The 25,209-nt window shown below is 42.7% G+C and overlaps 1 protein-coding gene across 1 annotated transcript in view; it reads right to left on the bottom strand.

Annotated features, from left to right (window-relative positions):
• Positions 1-963: 963 nt before the first annotated feature.
• The window catches only part of LOC126470713 (gamma-aminobutyric acid type B receptor subunit 2), a gene marked incomplete at its 3' end in the record, with an annotated part of 200,555 nt that continues 176,309 nt past the window's right edge, over positions 964-25,209 (bottom strand). Inside the window, exons 12-16 of the mRNA XM_050098714.1 lie at positions 22,183-22,288; positions 21,878-21,980; positions 6,720-7,693; positions 3,871-3,902; positions 964-1,005 (exon numbers count right to left, since the gene is read on the bottom strand). Coding sequence (XP_049954671.1) covers positions 964-1,005; positions 3,871-3,902; positions 6,720-7,693; positions 21,878-21,980; positions 22,183-22,288 — 1,257 coding nt within the window. The remainder of the gene's footprint in view (positions 1,006-3,870; positions 3,903-6,719; positions 7,694-21,877; positions 21,981-22,182; positions 22,289-25,209) is intronic.

Below are 25,209 nucleotides of genomic sequence, written 5' to 3'. Positions count from 1 at the left end.
GGATGGCTAGAGGACAAATGTAAGGATGTAGAGGCTTATCTCACTAGGGGTTAGATAGATACTGCCTACAGGAAAATTAAAGAGACCTTTGGAGAAAAGAGAACCACTAGTATGAATATCAAGAGCTCAGATGTAAACCCAGTTCTAAGCAAAGAAGGGAAAGCAGAAAGTGGAAGGAGTATATAGAGGGTCTATACAAGGGCAATGTACTTGAGGACAATATTATGGGAATGGAAGAGGATGTCGATGAAGATGAAATGGGAGACATGATACTGCGTGAAGAGTTTGACAGAGCACTGAACATTCCATTAGAACTACTGACAGCCTTGGGAGAGCCAGTCCTGACAAAACTCTACCATCTGGTGAGCAAGATGTACGAGACAGGCGAAATACCCTCAGACTTCAAGATGAATATAATAATTCCAATCCCAAAGAAAGCAGGTGTTGACAGATGTGAAAATTATCGAACTAGCAGTTGAATAAGTCACGGATGCAAAATAGTAACGCGAATTCTTTAGAGACGAATGGAAAAGCTGGTAGAAGCCGACCTCGGCGAAGATCAGTTTGGACTCCGTAGAAATATTGGAACACGTGAGGCTATACTGACCCTACGACTTACATTAGAAAATAGATTAGGGAAAGGCAAACCTACGTTTTTAACATTTATAGACTTAGAAAAAGCTTTTGACAATGTTGACTGGAATACTCTATTTCAAATTCTAAAGGTGGCATGGTAAAATACAGGGAGCGACAGGCTATTTACAATTTGTACAGAAACCAGATGGCAGTTATAAGAGTCGAGGGACATGAAAGGGAAGCAGTGGTTGGGAAGGGAGTGAGACAGGGTTGTAGCCTCTCCCCGATGTTATTCAATCTGTATATTGAGCAAGTAGTAAAGGAAACAAAAGAAAGATTAGGAGAAGGTATTAAAATTTATGGAGAAGAAATAAAAACTTTGAGGTTCGCCGATGACATTATAATTATGTCAGAGACAGCAAAGGACTTGGAAGAGCAGTTGAACGGAATGGCCAGTGTCTTGAAAGGAGGATATAAGATGAACATCAACAAAAGCAAAACGAGGATAATGGAATGTAGTCAAATTAAAGCTGTTGATGCTGAGGGAATTAGACTAGGAAATGAGACACTCAAAGTAGTAATGGAATTTTGCTATTTGGGGAGTAAAATAACTTATGATGATCGAAGTAGAGAGGATATAAAAAGTAGACTCGCAATGGCAAGGAAAGCGTTTCTGAAGAAGGGATATTTGTTAAGATTGAGTATAGATTTAAGTGTCAGGAAGTCGTTTCTGAAAGTATTTGTATGGATTGTAGCCATGAATGGAAGTGAAACATGGGCGGTAAATAGTTTAGACAAGAAGAGAATAGAAGCTTTCGAAATGTGGTGCTACAGAAAAATGCTGAAGATTAGATGGGTAGATCACATAACTAATGATGAGGTACTGAATAGAATTGGGGAGAAGAGGAGTCTGTGGGACAACTTGACTATAAGAGGGGATCGGTTGGTAGGACATGTTCTGAGGCATCAAGGGATCACCAATTTAGTATTGGAGGGCAGCGTGAAGGGTATAAATCGTAGAGGAAGACCAAGAGATGAATACACTAAACAGATTCAGAAGGATGCAGGGTGTAGTAGGTACTAGGAGATGAAGAAGCTTACACAGGATAGAGTAGCATGGAGAGCCGCATCAAACCGGTCTCAGGACTGAAGACGACAACAACTGGGGCATATAGATAGTCGTTTTTCCCTCGCTCTGTTTGCGAGTGGAACAGTAAAGGAAATGACTAGTAGTGGTAAAGTGTACCCTCCGCCACGCACCTCACGATGTAGATGTAGATATAGATGAAGGTATTAACATAAATGTTTTTGGTCGGTGCAGCGTGATGTGTCCCTTGTGGGGTTGCTGGTCACCCATTGGGCGCCTCCTCAAGTGGCGGAAAGGGGAACGTTCCCCAGATATGGAGGGTACCAGGGAAATAGCATACCTGCGGCGGACCAAAACCAGCATGTATGAGGGGCCATGGCGTGGAATCAAGGCAGAGAAGCCCCCAACCATTAGCTGCTGCTTTGCAGTCAGTAGAGGGATCGACAAAGGTTAAGCATGCTCCCCTGAAAATGGAGCCAACTATCCGGCGAGCTCTAAGGGGCAATCCCTCAAACGGTTGGGCGGAAGATTAAAAATCTTCCCCTGTAAAAATCAGTTTTGGCGAATGACAACAAAGGAATAAACTTGACAGATATTTTGATGACGGCTCCAGCAAACAAAGAAAGGATAAGAAATGTGTACATAGGAACATGGAATGTGCGGAGCCTATACCAAGCTGGAGCCCTACGTCAGCTGCTAACGCAAGTAAACAACTACGGTATAAACTATTGACTCTCAAGGAAATTAGGTGGAAGGGAAGTGACATAATGGACTCGGGAAATTTCACTATCTTCTATAGTGATGGGAGGAAGAATAACTCTGGAACAGCTTTTGTGGTCGTTAAAGAATTAAAAGATGCTGTGATGGGCTTCGAACCAATCAATGAACGGATGATCATGTTAAGATTCAGGGGAACAGAAAGATTTTCAACATAATAATTATAAATGTACATGCATCCACACAGGAGGTAGATGAACAACAGAAGACCGAGTTTTATAGTAAGGTAAAGCAGTTTATGATCAGGATCCCAAACATGATGTTAAGATCATAATAGGAGACTGGAATGCTAAAATAGGAAAAGAAGAGGCGTATTAGCCAACTATAGGAAGACATAGTCTCCATGAAATGTCAAATGACAATGGAATTAGGGTTGTAGATTTTGCTATAAGTAAAAACGTGACTGTCAGCAGTACATGTTTTCCACACAAAAAGATACACAAAGAAATACAGATGCCACCAGATGGACAAACTAGACGTCAGAGAAACCATATAATGATTGATCGGAGGCACGGATCGGGTATAATGTATGTTAGGAGCCAACGTGGAGCTGACTGCAGTTCAGAACGTCATCTAGTGAGAATTAAGTACAGCAAAGGATCTCACTATTGAGTAAACAAAAAGGACACAATTAAAAGAATTTTGACATTAAGAAACTGAAGTTAGAGGAAATACGGAGAGCATATCAGACGAAAATAGAAGAGGGGATTAAGAACGATAGCCGGCCGGAGTGGCCGAGCGGTTCTAGGCGCTACAGTCTGGAACCGCGAGACCGCTGCGGTCGCAGGTTCGAATACTGCCTCGGGCATGGATGTGTGTGATGTACTTAGGTTAGTTAGGTTTACGTAGTTGTAAGTTCTAGGGGACTGATGACCTCAGAAGTTAAGTCCCATAGTGCTCAGAGCCATTTTTTGTTTAAGAACGATACCGACACCTCAAATGAACTTACGGAAATAATGTGGAAACAATTTAAGACTACAATCCTCAAGACAGCTGGAGAGGTTTTGGAACAGGTACAGGCTCAGAAGGAGGCAGATTGGTTTGATGAAGCATGTATGAGAAGAACTGAGGAGCGTAACATAGCACGAATGAAATTATTTCAGAGAAGAACTGGAGAAAATCTGAATGAATATCAAGAGGAGCGCCGCGTAGCTAAGAGGGCTTGCAGACAGAAGAAAAGAGCACAATAAAAGAAAAAATTGGAAGAAATTGAACAGCTAGGAGAAGAGAAGCAACTACGTGAAATGTACCAAAATATGAAAGAAGGAAAGATCGGGTTTCAAGCCAGAACAAATATATGTAGGAGTAAAGAAGGGGATTTGACAGCAGAGAATAATAAAATACTTGACAAATGGGCATAATATTTCAAGGAGTTACTGTACCCAGAAGTAGAAGCATTAGAACAAGAAGAACTGGTGGAAATAACTTACTATGGACCAGAGTCTTAACACCAGAAGCCACACTGGAGGAAGTGAGACAAGCCATTAAGGTCTTAAAAAACAATAAGGCATTTGGAGGAAATCACATCCAGGCGGAACTTCTCAAATGTGATGGGGAAACACTGACGAAAGCAATACATAAAGTGATACTAAGCCGCTGGCAGGAGGAAAGCATGCCAGAGGAGTGGAAAACGGCTGTTATGTGCCACATACATAAAAAGGGAGATACGTTAAACTGCCAGAACTATCGAGGAATCTCCCTGTTAAACACTACACATAAGGTGTTCTCCAAGATCCAATCTAGGAGGCTTACTTCCTATGTTTAAGAGAGAATTGGAGACTATCAGAGTGGCTTTAGAAGAAATAGGTCAGCAACTGACCAATGGAAATGAGCGTATGGCATCGTTGGCCGGGAGGCTCCATTCGGGGAAGTTCGGCCTGCAGATGCAAGTCTTATTTCAGTCGACGCCACATTGGGCGACTGACGCGCCAGTGATGTGAATGAAATGATGATGAGGACGACACAACACCCAATACCCGAGCGGAGGAAACCTCCAACCCGGCCGGTAATCGAACCCAGGCCCGCTTGCATGGGAGGCGAACGCGTTACCACCCAGCTAAGCAGGCGGACTAGAAACTGACCAAATATTCACATTACGCATACTGCTTGAAAATATTATGAACATCAAATAAACATACACCAGCTTTATATCGATTTTAAACAAGCCTATGATAACATCTCAAGAGCGGCATTGCGTAATATAATGGAATAGGCGGGAATATCTAAGAAGCTCGTTTAACTTACTATGATGACCCTGAGTGAAGCCAACAGTGAAGTAAAAATACAGGGCGAAATCTTTAGAGAAGTGGAAGTGAAAAAGAGACTGAGACAAAGTGACAATATCTCCTCACTGCTAGTCAACATCTGCCTAGAAAAAGTCTTAAGGCACATAGAGCTAAATGGAGTAGGAACCATTTTTAATCGTTCACTGCAGTACCTAGCCTACGCAGACGACGTGGCATTACTCGCATGAATCACTGCTGTCCTGGCCGATGCCTATCAACAGCTTGAGAGAAGCACAAGGGAACTTGGGCTGGTAGTCAATGTTGAAAAGACCAGATATATGGCAATGACCAACCAGTGAAACCTACCAAAACTCAGGATAGCCGACAAGGAGTTTGAAAGGATGAGAGACTTCAGGTACCTCGGATCGGCTATCAGAGAGACAAATGACATCAGCAGCGAGGTGAAAGCTAGAACAGGAGTAGGCAAAAAATGTTACTTTGCCACACTACCCATGCTTAGGAGCTCGCTTCTCTCACGGAAATTGAAAATCCTCATTTACAAAACAATTATAAGACCAATTTTTCTGTGTGGTACTGAGACGTGGACCGTGACGGCAAATGAGGAATGGATCCTTAGCATTTGGGAGGGAAAGGTTCTGCTTAAAATGTATGGCCCAATATACGATCAAGAAGGTTGGCGCATCAGCACGAATGCAGAATTAGAAACACTCTTTGAAGAACCTGACACTGTCACTACCATTAAAATAAGAAGACTGCGGTGGGCAGGAAACGTGGTCAGAATGGAGGAAGACAGAACATGAAGATTTTTGAGGGCAAGGCTGGAGGCAGACGACGGAGGGGACGTCCCAGAAAGAGATGGGTGGACAGAATTGAAGAAGACATGAAAAAGCTGGGTGTCAGAAGATGCAGACGGAAAGCTATGGACCGAACAGAATGGCAGGATACTGTGATTCAGGCCAAGACACTTCAAGGGCTGTAGAGCCGAGGAGTAAGTAAGTAAGTAATTAAAACGTGGGGAGTAAAGCCACAGATTAGTCTTGTGACACATGGTATGTTGCTGGTTCGCGCCCCATTGTACCCGATTTTTTCTTGCTAAACTTCGCGTTTCCCTATAGGTTCTCATACGTCCTCAGTCTATAATACTCAATGTTATGTAAATATAAGTGTACCCTTTCTCAGGAGTAAGTTTGTTCGATTGCCTGTATGTACAAGACAGCCTGTACTACTTGCAGTAATGTATTTTGCACTATCTTGTTTCAAGTTTTGTATTTCACATGTTGTAAAGATTCTGATACTGAATAGGAACAGTGATCAAGTAAAAATGAAGTTGGGGTTTTACTTAAAAGTGAGAATGATGAAATAATTTTTATCTTTGCGACTTTTATAAGCCGATGTCCTTATTGACTGGACGTGATACTCCCCTTTTTGCCTTATGACATATTCGTGAATAGCGAAAATTTTGTTTGTGTGCTCTTAACAGTACAACTTCAGGCAGAACAACATGACTAGCTTATGGACAATGGAGGAAACGTGGGTTTTAATACCGCTAACGCAGGAATTTTGCTCCTGTACCTTCCGTAAACAGTGTGTTTCGAGAGCCAGTTACAGCCGACAACTGCCGCTGTAGCGCGCTGCGATCGCGTGTAACACGTCAAGGCAGACGTACCGTATGCGCAAGTCGCATATTTTCTGAGCTTTCAGCAGAACGTTGAACTCGGCACGCCTAATGCTGGCGTTCGAAAGCACGGTCTGTGTGCCGAAACCTTAATGAGAATTTTGCTCAACCATAGTAGGTACGGGCACAACTATCGCAGATGCGGGAACAGTATGTAAAATGGAAAACTGGAAAACAGTTTAGAGTAACTACTGAAGAGGAAACACATGGCGTGGAAAAGTCTTAAAATCGGAATAAAAAATAAAATTGACAGATTACTAACCCGTGAAACTGCGCTTTAATACTATGTTCAGACAGGTCACTAAAATGTTTGCTTTATACTAAATTTATAATCATCGTAGGAGAAATGTTATCTTACCGTGATCTCTGATCGACTTCAGCATGCCTGGCACGTCCGGCGACGACGCGTTCGCCGATAACACAAAATCACTATCGTTAACTAAAGGTGTTACTGTCCTGCTAGCTGCATGAGCGGTTGTGCCGTCCAGAACGACGTGGGAGTGGTGCCTCGAAGTGGGAAGTTCCGGCTCTTCCTTAAAATACATTTTACTTTTGGAGTACTCTCTTTCACTCCGGTCACTGTCCGTGGAGTAGCACTTGCCAGCGGCCCTGGGCGTGCCGTACGCCGGTGGCGGCGCCGGCTCCGCAGCGACGTGGGTGGCGGGAACGCTAGTCCGTCTCTGCTTGGGCGCACTGACGGACACGTTCACGTTGGCGGACCCTCCCGAGGACGTGCTCTTGACGCTGGAGCGGCGGCGCGGCGCGGTCTGAGCCGAGTACTGTTTGGCCGGTTGCGCGTGATGCTGCGCCGCGCAGGGTTGCTTGGGGGTCGCCGGCTGTGGCGCGTGCGACGGCTGGCGGCTGTGCGACGGAGCCACCGAAGCCTGCGGCTTGGCGTAGAACTGTCTGGGCGGCGGCACGATGGCCTCGCTCTCTGTGTACGGAGCGGAATTCGTCACGTCGCCGAAGGACACGACCTTGCACAGCGTGAGCGGCGGCGTCGGCAGGCGGGGGCGGTCTTCCAGTACGTCGCCAGGAATGGCGCTCACTTTCCCGGGCTTGCGGACCGCATCCTCTTCGGCACTTTCAGGTACGAAGTGTGCGTTGCTCTGGCCGTGTTCCACCGCCTTGGAACGGAGAATCAGTGGCTCAGAATCGTCGTCGCGCGTCACCGTCTGCTGCCTTTCGGCCGTTCTCTGTTCCGCAATCGATTTCAGCGCCGAAGGTAGCTCGTGGCTTTGTTTATGTGCAGGCTGTGTAGCACCGCCTATAGCGGTCTCGCTGGGGCACGAAGCGGCGCTCGAAGCCGCTTTCCCGCCGACTGATTTCTTTCTGCAGGAAAACAAAAAATGCTCATATTTAGGAAAGCAACAAGCACTTACACCACTGCAGTAAGCTTACTACCGTAGCATTAGTTCTAACTGACAAGGAAACATCACAAGCTTGACCTCATATTTCAAGGGGGGACAAAAGGGCACTCGATCCCACGTGAACATTTGGGCCATAATTCCAGTAGTACGCAGTTATGACCTTTTAAAGTATAGCTCTTAAACTTTCGCACTCATAGCTTGTCACTTGCTCCGCCCATCTTAAGCCGTCGAATGCCCGAGCCCGAAGTACTACACGTTGGAGTGACACCAGTGAAGTTGCTCTCTACAAAATCTACTCTTCGGTCGTTGGAAAGAAACATAAATTAATACGTGTGAGAGAAATTTGGAGACGATGAATTGTCTTTGTTTATCGTTTGTTTGTTTGTTTCGTGTGTAATTAGAGCCATACACCATTAAATGCTAGTCTAACGTGTAGTCTGTATCCTTACAAAATATACATTGCATTTAATAAGTAATAATAAAAATATGCTGATCGCCTAACTTTTGCGCTTTTGTGTAACCAGAGCAATTACTTTCGACGCAAATATAGTTTACATGCAACAGACGTGAAAAATCTGTATTATTATTATTGTTGTTGTTTTACATCATGATCAAAGGCAAAAGTTCCTGTTATTAGTGATAACTTCCGGAAGTTGTTTATGAGTAACAGAAAAAATGTTTTATATAAGTTCGACGAAGTTCTGAAGAGATGTCTGATATGTCTTTGTTTTGCGTTTTTTCCACTTTTGTTGAGGAAATTGCATTTTATAGCGATATATGATAAATCTGACTTGTTTTCTTATTTGTACTGCATCATACCTGTGTTTCACGTTACAGATAAATAATTTTTGAATAAAACAAGAACAAAATATTAACAATTTCAATTTTACTATAAAAGCTGTTTACTTTTAAGTAACTGCCGGCTGGAGTGGCCGAGCAGTTCTAGGCGCTTCAGTCTGGAACCGCGCGACCGCTACGGTCGCAGGTTCGAATCCTGCCTCGGGCATGGAGGTGTGTGATGTCCTTAGGTTAGTTAGGTTTAACTAGTTATAAGTTCTAGGGGACTGATGACCTCAGCTGTTAAGTCCCATAGTTCTCAGAGCCATTTGAACCATTTTTGAATTTTTTAAGTAACAGACAGGAGGATAACTATGAAGAAAAAAATGTTCCAAAATTACGCGGCCCTTTATATACATATGCACTCAGTTTCTAGACAGTTCACCGCTTCGGGTTTCTAGAGGAATCTAATAAGATACTGATGGGGTACCCAAACAAAGCGACCGAAACTAGGTAACGCCCGATAAGTATTAACAAATGGTTCAAATGGCTCTGAGCACCATGGGACTTAACATCTGAGGTCATCAGTCCACTAGAACGTAGAACTACTTATACCTAACTAACCTAAGGACATCACACACATCCATGCCCGAGGCAGGATTCGAACCTGCGACCGTAGCGGTCTCGCGATTACAGACTGAAGCGCCTAGAACCGCTCGGCCACACCGGCCGGCAGTATGTAAAAAACCTAACATAGTGGAACGTTCTTACGATCGTAACTGACGAAAGCTACGAGGTAAAGTACTGTACTTACTTGTGATGGTCTACTGTAGCCTGCGGTAGTTCTACAACTCTAGATAGCAGAACTCTCCTATTCGCGGGATGATGAAGGCTAAGGAAGAGGAGGGGGAAGGTGGAAACATCTGCCCAACGTGTTTTGATATCTTAGTGGACAACACGTGACAGTTTACGCGAAAAATAGTTATAGCAGTACGTAATATGCCAGACTCCCGCACATGTACGTTCAATATTATTTTAACAACATTTTGCAGCTGGCATTCTGCAGCTGTACACTGAGGTGGCAAAAGTCATGGGATATCTCTTAATATCGGGTCGGACCTCTTTTTGCCCGGAGTGTTGCAGCATCTCGACGTGCCATGGACTCAACAAGTGGTTGGAAGTTCCCTGCAGAAATATTGAGCTATCCTGGTTTTATAGACGTCCATAATTGCAGAACTGTTACCGGTGAAGGATTTTGTGCACGAACTGACCTTCGATTATGTCCTATAAATGTTCGGTCTTTGTTTGGGAACGTGAAGTACATGAATGGCTGAAAATTGTCTCCAAGTAGCCGAACATAACAATTTTCAGTCAATGACAGATTCAGTTTGACAAGAGCAACTTGTCCTTTCCATGTAAACATAGCCCACACCGTTATGGAGCCACCACCAGCTTGCACAGTACCTTGTAAAGAGTTTGGGTCCATGGCTTCGTGGGGCCTGTGCCACACTTGAACTATACCATCAGCTCTTACCAACTGAAATCGGGACTTATCTGACCAGGCCACGGTTTTCCAGTCGTCTAGGGTCCTACCGATATGGTCACGAGGCCACGAGAGGCGCTGCAGGCGATGTGGTATCAAATGCACTCGCGTTGGTCGGCTGCCATTGCCCATTAACGCCAAATTACACCGCAATGTCCTAACGGATACGATCGTCATACGTCCCAAATGGTTTCTGCTGTTATTTCACGCTGCTGCTCTCGGTCGTTAAGTGGAGGCCGCCGTCGCTGCGTTGTCCGTTGTGAAAGGTAATGCCTCAAATTTGGTATTCCCACCACACTCTTGACACTGTGGATCTCGGTATATTGAATGCCCTGATGATTTCGGAAATAGAATGTCCCGTGCGTCTAGCTTCGACTCCCATTCCGCGTTCAAAGCCTGTTAATTCCCGTCGTGTGGCCATAATCACGTCGGAGACCTTTTCACATGAATCATCGTAGTACAAATGGCAGCTTCGCCACTGCACTGCTCTTTTATACCTTGTGGCCTTGCCGCAGTGGTAACACCGAAGTTAAGCGCTGTCGGGCTGGGCTAGCACTTGGATGGGTGACCATCCGGTCTGCCGAGCGCTGTTGGCAAGCGGAGTGCACTCAGTCCTTCTGAGGCAAACTGAGGAGGTACTTGATTGAGAAGTAGCGGCTCCGGTCTCGTAAACTGACATACGTCCGGGAGAGTGGTGTGCTTACCACACGCCCCTCCATATTCGCATCAAGTGTCGCCTGTGGGCTGAGGATGACACGACGGCCGGTCGGTACCGTTGGGCCTTCCAAGGCCTGTTCGGTCGGAATTTAGTTTAGTGTTTTTAGTACGTGATATTATCGCCATCCGCATACATGCGTATCTCTATTCCATGAATTTTGTCCCCTGAGTGTCAATATTCCTCAAAATACAAATGACTAAACCCAAGCAATTGAAGAATTATTATCAAATGAAATTAATGATTTTCAATTTACAATACAATCACGTCAAACACGTTGAGGAATATTGCATCTACTGCAGATGTACTTGACTTAAGCTGTGGCAGCCGCGCGGGATTAGCCGAGCGGTCTCAGGCGCTGCAGTCATGGACTGTGCGGCTGGTCCCGGCGGAGGTTCGAGTCCTCCCTCGGGCATGGGTGTAAGTGTTTGTCCTAAGGATAATTTAGTTTAAGTAGTGTGTAAGCTTAGGGACTGATGACCTTAGCAGTTAAGTCCCATAAGATTTCACACCCATTCTTTTTAGCTGTGGTAGCTTGAAAATATAACGAAAATAACACATAATGCACAACAACGATGTTAATTATTAAAAAGGGCTACGCTACTTTGATGACTCACTCATTCGTTTCATCCATTTACACTGCATTTCTGAGTTTCAACCTAACAACAAAAAAATCTCTGCCACCAGCTACAAGTTAGAAACTGTGCACTTTGACCCAATGAATAAAGCATGTTTCCAATGTCAAAATAGTACACTTTACTTCGCGCTCTGGCACTAAGCGGCTGCAATGAAGCGCATCGAGTGAGAAACGTTGCGCGCTTAGGTTAAAAGCTGTACTTTTCAGAAGGTCATAAATGTATCCTGTCATAATTATAGCCCAAATTTTTGTGCGAGGTCGATTGCTGGTGCTGATGTCTTGCTAGTGTGTTTTTTTCTCCTTATTATGAAACTAACTTGCTGATGTTTCCTTGTAAGAATACAACTCAAATATGCGCAAACTGTGATGTCCTGGCTTAAGTTGTACAATGAAAACTTATTGAAACAAGTCAGAAATAATGGTGAGTCAAAAACAAATGCTTAATCACCTATACAATCAATATTTATTCGGAATTTGAGGAAGTTCTTATTTTCAAGCGAATTCAAAGTTTTGTCGGTGGTAATGTATCGAGATAAACCGATGCGCCAAAACATTATGACGACCGCCCACCGCGAGACTGAATGCCACCTGATGATGATACAGCGACTTGACGCAGTAAGGAAACTATACATGGTATTAGAAAAAAAGTATCGAATATTTCAAAAAACGATAGTATCCACCAGTACAAGATGGAGAAATCCAATAAACGTGGGCTCTGAAATGTATAGCTTAAGAGCTACTAGCACTTGTTCATCTTCGATAACAAATTTAATCTAACTCTTTGGTTTCCGTATTTTGAGAGGCAGTAATGTGGACGAAAACAAGAAAAAGAAGTCCAGTAATCATAGGCACTAAAATGCATGCGTTAAGAGCTATGAGCACTTGTACAATGAAAAGATGTTTCCCAGTAGCGAAGACAAATAAATGCCTTTAAGGTAAACATTTTAGATGCCATGTTTTTGGATTTTTTGGTCTTCTTTTGGTGGGGAATACCGCTTCTCAAAATACTCGACACTTTTTTTAATACCTTCTACAAGCGGAACGGAGCTGAATGGGGATCATTCTAGGGAGGACATGGGCCGTAACTGGAGAAATCTACTGACATAAACGACTTTGAATGGAATTACATTCTCCTTGGTCACCAAAATGATTCTTGTTAACATTTCATTATCATGCGTTTCGGGATATCCCCATCATCAGATCTATATGAGACATATAAAACAAGGAACTAAATTTAGAAAAATATACATTTTAACAACGCTGTGGATTGACACTTGTACCTTTTCAAAACAGTTCTCTGTCCTACGTCACCACCTATTATATTCCGGCAGGTCATCAATGCCCAAACTGGCGTAAGCAGTACAAAATTGCACAAAGTAAGTAATTTTACTAGTAGATGGCGTTTTTAGCAGTATAAATTTCATTACAGGCTACACTACTTTATGACGGGGCTTATTCAAACTTGAATTATTTGACTGATGGGAAATAGTGTTGTTGTACATAAAAGAATATAATTTTTTGCATTATATAAGGGACAGTCAAATATTTCTCGTTGGAGGGCGTTGCTGCAGCATATATGCATCGTAGCGTGACTCCAATGTGGGTATATAAGCGCCGCAAGCGTTTAATGTGGCATTAGTCTCTTTCCGACGAGCGTGCGGTAAATGCGGAAACGTGAACTGTGGCGACGTTATTACCATCCAAACAACGGAAGACATCCATCAGATAGAGAAGAATGTGTCTGGAGGAGCATGTCTGTCAAAAACTTTGGTTGTGGAATGGTGCTGCTGCTTCATGATAAGCCGGCCGCGGTGGACGAGTGGTTCTAGGCGCTTCAGTCCGGAACCACGCTACTGCTACGGTCGCAGGTTCGAATCCTGCCTGGGGCATGGATGTGTGTGACGTCCTTAGGTTAATTAGGTTTAAGTACTTCTAAGTTCTAGGAGACTGATGACCTCAGATGTTAAGTCCCATATTGCCCAGAGCCATTGGAACCATTTGAGCTTCATGATAACAAATGTTCCCATATCGCAAATGTCGTGCCACAACTCAATGGGAGACACTCGAGAACCCATCCTACAGCCCTGATCTTTCCCCCACTCGATTATCACGCCTACCGTCCCTTAAAAAAGGCCTTGAAATGTCGAAGATTGCTGTCGGACGAGGTTGTACAGCAGGCAGTTATAGACTTCTTCACGCAGCAGCATGGTGTTTTACCAAACAGGGAGCTTTACGTGGTGCGTCGGCAGTTTGATTTCCTCAATGCCTACAGAGATTTTGTCTGATTGGCATACCGATTCTGGACTATACGGCTTTCGAACGGAAACTTTTTGATCGTCCCTTATACAGGAAGCAGTTGGGGTTATCCTGAAACGCATATTGATGAGATATTAGTATAACTTATACTGGTGAGCAAGTCGAGTGTAATTTAATTGTTAAAGATTGTCGCTGATCCCCTAAAAACGATAAAGGAGATAAAATAAACTACTTTTATGAAGGGCAGATTGAAATTACTCGATGTATGGAAATGAGGATCTTCGAAACGACGAAGCTGGTCGGCTGTTTGCTTGATATTGTCGTGAGCGTCTAAGGAATGATTGAAGGACGATGAAACCACGAGTAGGCAGGTTTTGTACGTCCACGCTATCACAGAGCTTGTAGGTCAAATGCTTGCCTGCTCTGTAAAACAGGAGACGCAGCGATTTGTGTCATGCGTGTTCCCCACAGTCTTTTAATGAACAAAGTAAGAGCATATGGACTATCAGACCAATTGTGTGATTGGATTGAAGAGTTCCTAGATAACAGAACGCAGCATGTCATTCTCAATGGAGAGAAGTCTTCCGAAGTAAGAGTGATTTCAGGTGTGCCGCAGGGGAGTGTCGTAGGACCGTTGCTATTCACAGTATACATAACTGACCTTGTGGATGACATCGGAAGTTCACTGAGGCTTTTTGCGGATGATGCTGTAGTATATCGAGAGGTTGTAACAATGGAAAATTGTACTAAAATGCAGGAGGATATGCAGCGAACTGACGCATGGTGCAGGGAATGGCAATTGAATCTCAATGTAGACAAGTGTAATGTGCTGCGAATACATAGAAAGAAAGATCTCTTATCATTTAGCTACAATACAGCAGGTCAGCAACTGGAAGCAGTTAATTCCATAAATTATCTGGGAGTACGCATTAGGAGTGGTTTAAAATGGAATCATCATATGAAGTTGATCGTCGGTAAAGCAGATCCCAGACTGAGATTCATTGGAAGAATCCTAAGGAAATGCAGTCCGAAAACAAAGGAAGAAGGTAACAGTACACTTGTTCGCCCACTGCTTGAATACTGCTCACCGGTGTGGGATCCCAACCAGATAGAGTTGATAGAAGAGATAGAGAAGATCCAACGGAGAGCAGCGCACTTCGTTGCAGGATCATTTAGCAATCGCGAAAGCGTTACTCCAGTGGAAGACTCTGCAAGAGAGACGCTCAGTAGCTCGGACAAACACACACACCCATGCCCGAGGGAGGGCTCGAACCTTAGCCGGGATCAGCCGCACAGTCCATGACTGCTGCGCCTCAGGCCGCTCGGCTAATCCCGCGCATCACCGAGGAGTCAAGCAGTATATTGCTCCCTCCTAAGTATATCTCGCGAAGAGACCATGAGGATAAAATCAGAGAGATTAGAGCCCACACAGAGGCATACCAAGAATCTTTCTTTCCACGACCAATACGAGACTGGAATAGAAGGGAGAACCGATAGAGGTACTCAAGGTACCCTCCGCCACACACCGTCAGGTGGCTTGCGGAGTATGGATGTAGATGTAGATGCAGATGTAGATATTTCTCACGACACAGTACAATGCTCCGGCAGGCACGAGTGTTTCGGAGCACATCGTTCAGCGCACATTCTTTGTAGCAGACAGTCACTGTGTGTTCTCGTGGTGATCTAACGACATTGTCGGTTACGACTATAATGCTATAGTGGGCACGGGATCATTGACATTGAATTGTGGATCATGGAAATGTGTCGCCTGGTTGGATCAGGTCCTTGCCCGTGTCCAGATATGCCGTCTTCGTTGCGAGCAACTGCTCGAAAAATGCACCGCACCGCGGAACCAGACCGATGGAGAAAATGGCTCTGAGCACTATGGGACTTAACTTCTGAGGAAATCAGTCCCCTAGAACTTAGAACTACTTAAACCTAACTAACCTAAGGACACCACACACATCCATGCCTGAGGCAGGATTCGAACCTGCGACCGTATCGGTCGCGCGGTTGCAGACTGTAGCGCCTAGAACCGCTCGGCCACTCCGGCCGGCGACCGATGGAGACCCATGTGGGACATTCACCACGGCTGCGTTTCATATGAGCTGTGGTAGTAATCGAGGATACCATGACACCTGTAGACCACGTGGACATTATTGTGGACCACCTACATTTCTTTATGCTTGTTGTCTTCCCCGACGTCCATGGCATCTTCATCAGGATAACTGTCAGTGTCGCAAGACATGTATCATCATACAATGATTTGAGGAGCGTTATAGTGAACTTAAATTGATGTTTTGGCTGATCTTAATCCGATGGAACACATCTGGGACGCTGTAGGGCTCCAGTACCTCACCTACAAACCACCGGCTCATAATATGCGGAGATTGAGGTCGTGCGCATAAATGTGGTGCCACATACCTCCAGAAACCTACCAACGACTTTTCGAATGCATAGTCGATGCTGTACTGTGTTGTAAGGTTCGACCAACATGCTATTGAACAGGCGGCTATAACTCCGAATGAGATTTTCTGCCGGCCGAAGTGGCCGTGCGGTTAAAGGCGCTGCAGTCTGGAACCGCGAGACCGCTACGGTCGCAGGTTCGAATCCTGCCTCGGGCATGGATGTTTGTGATGTCCTTAGGTTAGCTAGGTTTAACTAGTTCTAAGTTCTAGGGGACTAATGACCTCAGCAGTTGAGTCCCATAGTGCTCAGAGCCATTTGAACCATTTTTTGAGATTTTCTCTCTGCAGCGGATTGTGCGCTGATATGAAACTTCCTGGCAGATTAAAACTGTGTGCCAGACCGAGAGTCAAACTCGTGACCTTTGCGATAGGCAAATACTCCTCTGTGATACAGACAGGGGGGAGACTGTGTCAGTAACTAAACCACTGAAGACGGAGAACTCTCATGGATACGATGGAGTGCCTAGCAGAATATTAAAGCATTGTGCTGCTAATGTTAACTCTCTATTTAGCCATATTTGTAATTTTTCTTTAAGCATGGTCAGTTTCCTGAACGATTCGGCCACTTTATAAAAAGAGTGAAAGGGATAATGTAGAGAGCTTTAAACCTATTTCTATGCCACCAGTGTTTACCAAAGTTACTGATAAGGCTCTGTATGTAAGGATAACTGCTCGTTTTATTTAAAATAATTTGCTATTAAATCTACAGTTTGGCTTTAGAAGTGGTTTAACGACTGAAAATGCTATATTCTCTTTGCTCTGTGATGTACCGCATGGATTGAACAGAAGGTTTCGAACGCTATGCATCTTTTTTGACTTAACTAAAGCGTATGATTGTGTTGATCCCAAAATATTGCTGTAGAAGTTGGACCATTATGGAATACGGGGAGTAGCTCACTCACAATTGATCCACCTCTTGCTTTAACAATAGACAGCAAATGGCCATTATTCATAGTGTTGAGAATTGCTGTAATGTGGTGTCCTAGTAGGGTACGGTGAAATTGGGGGGGGGGGGGGGGGTGGTGCCCTAGGGATCAGTGCTGGGGCCACTCCTGTTCCTTATTATTTACGTGATTGATATGCCCTGTAGTATTACAGGTAATTCTAAAATATTTACGATTGCTGATGACGTAGTGAAGAATGATGTGTGCAACGTAGGCTCTGTTTCAAAAAGTGCACTTCATGTCTGTTAGGAAATAAACTAACACTAAAACACGGTAAGACAAACTTTTTTTACAGTTTCTAACACACAATTCAACAAAACACAACTTTGTAATTACACAGAATGAGCATATGGTTAGTGAAACTAAATAGCTCAGTTTTCTAGGTGTTTAGATAGATAGTAAATTGTCGCGGAAAGCCCACGTTCAGGATCTTGTTCAAATACTTAATGCTGCCAGTTTTACTATTCGAATGGTATCTGAAGCAAGTGATAGTTCGACAGAAAAAGTAGTCTACTTTGCTTGTTTTCATTCCTTATGTCGTATGGTATTATATTTTGGGGTAACTCTCCCCATTCTAAAATGATATTTTTGGCTCAGAAACGGGCAGTTCGGGCAATAAGTGGTGTAAGTTCGCGAACCTCTTGTCGACCCCTATTCACTAGTCTGCGTATTCTGACATTTTCCTCTCAATGTATGTATTCTTTACTGTCGTTTCTTGTTAACAATAGCAATTTATTCCCAAGAATTAGCAGCTTTCATTCAGTTAATAGTAGGCATAAATAAAATCTGCATTTGGATCGCACTTCCTTAACTCTTGTGCAGAAAGATGTGCAGTATACTGCTGCATCCTTTTCAATAAGCTACCACAAGAACTCAAAAATCTTAGCAGTAATCCACGCACTTTCAAATCGAAAGTGAAGAGTTTCCTCGTGGGTCATTCCTCCTCTTCTGTTGAGGATTTCCTTGAAAAGTTAAGCTGATTCCCATGTTATGTTGTTGACTGCATTTACATAGACTTATGGCTTGCCTTTATTTGGGATCATAATTATTTTATTTTATCTGTTATTAATTTTACGTTGTAATTTCATGTACTGACACGTTCCATAACCTTGGAGATTTGCTCCTCAATTTGGTCCTGCGGAACTAGACGTGTGAAATAAATAGAAATAAACAACTGTGTAGAGTGTCTCTCCTAAGAGTCGTTTGGCATATTTTTGCTTGTGTTACAGCAGAGGTTTGCAACTTAGTTTTTGCGCTGTGTAGCAAGAGTCAACTGAAACGAACGAATACAATTCGTCGTACATTTCATACGAGACTGGAAAATGTGTCTGTTTGTCGTTATCAACAAAATGCTGCCATCAGCATTTTACAGGTGTCTCAGCAAGAACTTATAATTTAGTTTTAGCATTGTGTAGATGGCATCAGTGCAAACAAATGCTGTTCATCATACATTTCGTACGACGCCCATCGTCTAAAGGTGACGTCTGTTTCTTGTTACTTCCCGTTCAATAGAGAGGTACAGAGTTAGTCTATTACGATATCCGCTAAACGATATTTACCAACACGAACAGCAAAACACGTTTGCATGCTCTATGGTGAAAGCCGGCATGCAGCGAGGCGTGTGCCTGCACACAATACAGACGTAGTAAACAAATCTATACAAACATGACAAATAAAAAGGGGCATACTGTTCAATCGAATATCGCACTAGACTAATCTGGCACCTTTCTATCGAATAGGGACATGAAACTCCACTTAAAAAAGGAGGCTGTTTCAAACGAGAAACAAACCGACGTTATCTGTTTACGCCGAGGTTCGTATGAGATGTATGATAATCGACATTTGTTCGGGCTGATTCCATCTACACACTGCAAAAAGTAAATTACAAGTATTTACCGAAACACCACAAATATTGCGCCACGTAACTATTATGAAGACATCCAGCAGAACTGTTAAGGGTCTAGACGAAGTTCCTTCTGCCTTTTTCATTTTGTCTGATGTAATAACAACGCTACGACGAATGTAATTCACCACAAACACGATCCAGTGGCACAGTGTGTTGAGAAAACAAAACGTCTGACTAATGAAGAAAATCTATTAACGGAAGTTATGAACTAGGAAAGAGACATGGGCCACGATTTACAGGCTAAAAATATTACTATGACACTGTAAAGTGTGGACGCGAGGGGAAGCATAATTTAAATGCAAACATCGTAGTTTAGGCTTTACCGTGACTGTTATTGACATTCAATGAAAGAACAAGTTCACTGTTACCAGTCACTGTTTATTTATCTCCACAACGCGTTTCAAAGATGTAAACCTCCATCATCAGGTGGATATACATTTGTTAGTATGACTTTTGTGTGTGTGTGTGTTGTGTTACGAATTTTTGGAGGAACTTGTGGCACTGTCTAGTGGAAAAACAAAACACTATTTCAGAACATGGTTTCGGGTTTCTTTTGACAAAAACGTATATCAAACGGTAAAAACAAAATAAGTGAAATAGGGTATCTCCAGGTGTCACAGGTTCCTCTCACGGTCGTAACACATCACATGTATGCTGTCACATTTTGTAAACAAATATGGCGTCCGGAAACTATTAGATGCAAGGATCGTATAGCAGAAGAGGAAACATTATAACGAAGTACAAAGAATATACGTCGGAACAACATTATTACAGAATACATTTTAAAGGATTGTGGAGATGTTTGTTTTGAGGTGTCGAATACATGCATTGGAATAAATATTTCAGGTGGAATATAAATCCGATTTTGACAAGTTAAAACTTCTTGTATAAATGAGTAAAAAGTTTTGGTGAGTTTAACTTCAACGTCAGGAAATATTGCATCACCATTTGTCTATAGACTGTAAATTGGTTATGGCTCTTGTGTAGAGAGACATAATCGATTCATCAAGTTTAACCACTACAAACAGCACATGTACATGTAGCTACAGGGAAATATGAGTGAGCCAACAGTATGCAATGATTACTCTGAAAGGGCCGTGTTGGATTGTGAACTATCAAACTGATTGAAGTGCCATAAATAATAGTGGAATAGTTGGAAATATTTCGGACGCCTTACAATCGTGATTCATGGCTGTTCATACAGACATGCAAGTAAATAGTGTAATGGATTTCTAATCACTTCAAACGGATGTAATGTCAAGCGAACGCCAGGATTTACAAATCACAGCAATTTGAATTCGAGCCTCAAAGTATGAAGGAAGAGATTTTTACTGACGTTACCGCTGTCTTTCGAATTTAACATTGTGACTGTATACAATAAATAGTTTTGCTATCACTGAATCCATAATGAAGAGGTACAACTCCACGACTGATTCTGGTATATGTGGTTCACCAATGATAGCAGCTTGCCACCAATTATCTACATACGACAAATCAGTACACATATATTTGAGTAATAAGTATGTTTTGTTTATAAAATCTGAATTAAAAAGAGAGTGTGGCTCCGCAATGACGTGACCATTCCTCGCAATGAGATTTTCACTCTACAGCGGAGTGTTCGCTGATATGAAACTTGGTGGCAGATTAAAACTGTGTGCCGGACACAGACTCGAACTCGGAACCTGTGCCTTTCGCGGGCAAGTGCTCTACCAACTTTTTTTTCACTTTTAGTTCGTTATTGTTCGTTTTATTTGTTCGGTGCGGACGTCCCATGATGTTTGTTCAAGTTCATCGCTGATCCATTTACTCAGTTTTTGTTTATTACCAATGGCAGCTAATCCTCTGCCTGAGCACTCTGAACTACCTTGCCGGCAACAAACTGAGCTCCCCAAACACGACTCACGATCTGTCCTCCCAACTTCAATTCAGCCAGGTTCGCAGAACAGCTTGTGTGAAGTTTGGAAGGTAGGAGACGAGGTGCTGGAAGAAATGAAGCTGTGAGCACGAATGGTGGGTCGTGCTTGGGTAGCTCAGTTGGTAGAGCACTTGCCCGCGAAAAGCAAACGTCCCGAGTTCGAGTCTCGGTTCGGCACACAGTTTTAATCTGGCAGGAAGTTTCATTCCTCGCAAAGTTAATCTCAGCTGCACCCATGCTTATATTGTCTTCCAAGAAGCGTGATATGAACAGATTATTGAGCAATGACAAGTTTGCATGTTTGGTATCTAGAGCTGATTATAACAAAAACGATCGTGCCAAGCATGGTCATGCACGTTGAAAGCTTCTAAGTACTGCCCAAGATTACTATTTCTTACACAATAATGTGATTCCTTTTGTTGTTTACATAGTATCAGTAAGCAAGAACGCCGTGGCAGACTGTCCTCAACCCTTTCTATCATTGTAACCCAAAGAAAATGTGTAACACGCTCAGAAGTAGTTGGACATATTAAAATAATAAAGAGTTGTTGAGCGCGCGTTATGATCGCCACGTCACCCATAATAAAGTGTTGTTCTTTGTAAGCAATATTCTGCTCGCGAATAAACACAAACATTTGTTAAAGATGTTTTGCGATATTTTGTGTACATAACTTCAAGTCAAACTAACGAGGTTCTGAGTGAGAATGTTATCATAATGGTTTTATAATCTTTAATGACTGCATGATATCGGCTTGTTGAATTGTTGCTGTGTGTTGGCCTCTAAAAGTAAATTTACCAGACAACCACGCAAAGAATTGTGCTATATATTAAACGTAATAGTAATAAATGTAACACATACATATAATCAGTATGGTGTTACTAACTACAAAGTTTATCTCATTAAAAGTTATTTCAATATCTTAAATGTAAAGCAAGGTATGTTAACATTAAATGATAAGAAAAACATAATAATGAGATAAGATACCTTAGCGCCATGTTTTCGACAGTCAAGTTAACGTATTCACCATCCTGAGACGAGTTTAATGAGCACAATGAGCTGATTTCTGTGGTTTCCGTGCCGGAAGGCGCTGCAAAAAATTAAGCGAAACATATAAAAAGAATTATTACAAAGGACCATATTCTACGTCCACACTGATAAAAGAATTAGAAACAGTCTTTAATGATTGTATTTTTTACGTGCGATGATAAATTATGTGGATATTAACTTATTTGTAAGTAAAAATTTCAGAACATTTAGAGGAAAGTGAAAGTAGAGGTGAACGAATTTACCTTCTTTCTTCATTAGTATGTCATGTCTAGGAACAACTAAACGGTCCATGTTGACCTCAGAATCAAGAATATCCTTCCCTTCATCACCCAGTCTCCGCACAAGCATCTGAAATTGAAAAGAAACTTTTAATGTAGCTCTTAATTATAGTTTTTGCAAACTTATTCACCGTATGAAGGAAGAATACAGCTGGCCTAAGGTACTCTTTGGGCGGGTTTGTGACAATGACCTTTTCCTTGAAAATGCTTCAGGAATATCTATGCTGTAAAACAAAAAACTCTTTAGCTATCATTATCCTTATCCTCGACTACATGCACCAAAATAATAAGATAAGAATGGTGGCATCTGAGGCTTTCAAATTGCTTGCTGGTCTTAAGTGAAAATAATCCTCAAATATCCATCAAACACAAGTTATTGTTCCCGGGTGGATAAGGACTTCATTGGTTCTAAGTACATGTAACAACAACTAAACTGACTCCAATCTAATTTTGCTTGGTGTTACAATTTTTAGGTTACGTGGGCAAGATTAAACTTGACATGTTATTCAAGGAGCGTAGTCCCTCTCAAGGAACACTATGAAGTTCTAGATAGAATAAATGTAGTTGATTTCTTTGTTTTTCTTGCTAAATATACTTCGAAGGTATTTCGCAGTTTTGTGGGACCCGACGCCACATCTGTCGGTGCCTCGGTGGCTTAGTGTGCACCGCGAGGGGTAGCCGTGCGGTCTGAGGCGTCTTGTCACGGTCCACGCGGCTCCACCCCCGTCGGAGGTTTGAGTTCTCCCTCGGGCATGGGTGTTTGTTGTCCATAGCGTAAGTTAGTTTAGGTTAGATTAAGTAGTGTGTAAGCTAAGGGACCGATGGCCTAAGCAGTTTGGTCCCATAAGATCTTACCACAAATTAATAAATTTTGCTTAGTGTGCGGGGAATGCTAGAGGGTGTCACTTGTACAGAATTAAAATATAGACCCTAATTGTAGGGGTGCTCTTGGAGTTTCTGTAGGGGGAGATTCAATGCATCTGATAACTGAAACTTTTCATCCAAGACGAAAGTAGTTAAGTAAAGGTATGCCGAAATTGTTGCAATCGGAAACCTTCGTTATTTCATGCGACTCACGCTTAAAACATTCCACACAAAAACTCCTTAACGTTCTCGTAGACAATTTTCCCTTTATCTAGAGAGCGTGAAAAGCAATCTTCTCTTTATGGTGCCTCTGTCTCGGACTGGCTCAGGCTTGGCATGGTTACTAACTGATTTGGTATGCTTAAGTTAGGGATCCCCCGCATGAACCGTGGACCTTGCCGTTGGTGGGGAGGCTTGCGTGCCTCTCCGATACAGATAGCCGTACCGTAGGTGCAACCACAACTGAGGGGTATCTGTTGAGAGGCCAGACAAACGTGTGGTTCCTGAAGAGGGGGAGCAGCCTTTTCAGTAGTTGCAGGGGCAACAGTCTGGATGATTGACTGATCTGGCCTTCTAACACTAACCAAAACGGTCTTGCTGTGCTGGTACTGCGAAAGGCTGAAAGCAAGGGGAAACTACAGCCGTAATTTTTCCCGAGGGCATCCAGCTTTACTGTATGGTTAAATGATGATGACGTCCTCTTGGGTAAAATATTCCGGAGGTAAAATAGTCCCCCATTCGGATCTCCGGGCGGGGACTACTCAGGAGGACGTTGTTATCAGGAGAAAGAAAACTAGCGTTCTACGGATCGGAGCGTGGACTGTCAGATCCCTTAATCGGGCAGGTAGGTTAGAAAAATTAAAAAGGAAAATGCATAGGTTAAAGTTAGATATAATGGGAATTAGTGAAGTTCGATGGCAGGAGGAACAAGACTTTTGGTCAGGTGAATAAAGGGTTATAAATACAAAATAAAATAGGGGTAATGCAAGAGTAGGTTTAATAATGAATAGGAAAATAGGGATGCGGGTAAGCTACTATAAACAGCATAGTGAACGCATTATTGTGGCCAAGATAGATACGAAGCCCACGCCTACCACAGTAGTACAAGTTAATATGCCAACTAGCTCCGCAAATGCCGAAGAGATTGATGAAATGTATGATGAGATAAAAGAAATTATTCAGATAGTGAGGGGAGACGAAAATTTAATAGTCATGGGTGACTGGAACTCGATAGTAGGAAAAGGAAGAGAAGGAAACGAAGTAGGTGAATATGAAATGGAGGTAAGGAATGAAAGAGGAATCCGCCTGGTAGAATTTTGCACAGAGCATAACTTAATCATAGCTAACACTTGGTTCAAGAATCATAAAAGAAGGTTGAATACATGGAAGAACCCTGGAGATACTAGAAGGTATCAGATAGATTATATAATGGTAAGACAGAGATTCAGGAACCACATATTAAATTGTAAGACATTTCCAGGGGCAGATGTGGACTCTGACCAAAATATATTGGTTATGAACTGTAGATTGAAACTGAAGAAACTGAAAAAAGGTGGGAATTTGAGGAGATGAGACCTGGATAAACTGAAAGAAACAGAGGTTGTAGAGAGCTTCAGGGAGAGCATTAGGGAACGATTGACAAGAATGGGGCAAAGAAATACAGTAGAAGAAGAATAGGTAGCTTTGAGAGATGAAATAGTGAAGGTAGCATAGGATCAAGTAGGTAAAAAGACGAGGGCTAATAGAAATCCTTGGGTAACAGAAGAGATGTTGAAATTAATTGACGAAAGGAGAAAATATAAAAATGCAGTAAATGAAGGAGGCAAAAAGGAATACAAACGTCTCAAAAATGAGATCGACATGAAGTGCAAAATGGCTAAGCAGGGATGGTTAGAGGACAAATGTAAGGATGTAGAGGCTTGTCTCACTAGGGGTAAGATAGATACTGCCTACAGGAAAATTAAAGAGACCTTTGGAGAAAAGAGAACCACTTGCGTGAATATCAAGAGCTCAGATGGAAACCCAGTTCTATGGAAAGAAGGGAAAGCAGAAAGTGGAAGGAGTATACAGAGGGTCTATACAATGGCGATGTACTTGAGGACAATATTATAGAAATGGAAGAGAATG

This window comes from Schistocerca serialis, chromosome 3 (assembly GCF_023864345.2).
Source record: "Schistocerca serialis cubense isolate TAMUIC-IGC-003099 chromosome 3, iqSchSeri2.2, whole genome shotgun sequence".
In the NCBI taxonomy this organism is placed as follows: Eukaryota; Metazoa; Arthropoda; class Insecta; order Orthoptera; family Acrididae; genus Schistocerca; species Schistocerca serialis.
The sequence above is the reverse complement of the archived record's forward strand: the minus strand, read 5'-3'. Positions and strand labels throughout refer to the sequence as shown.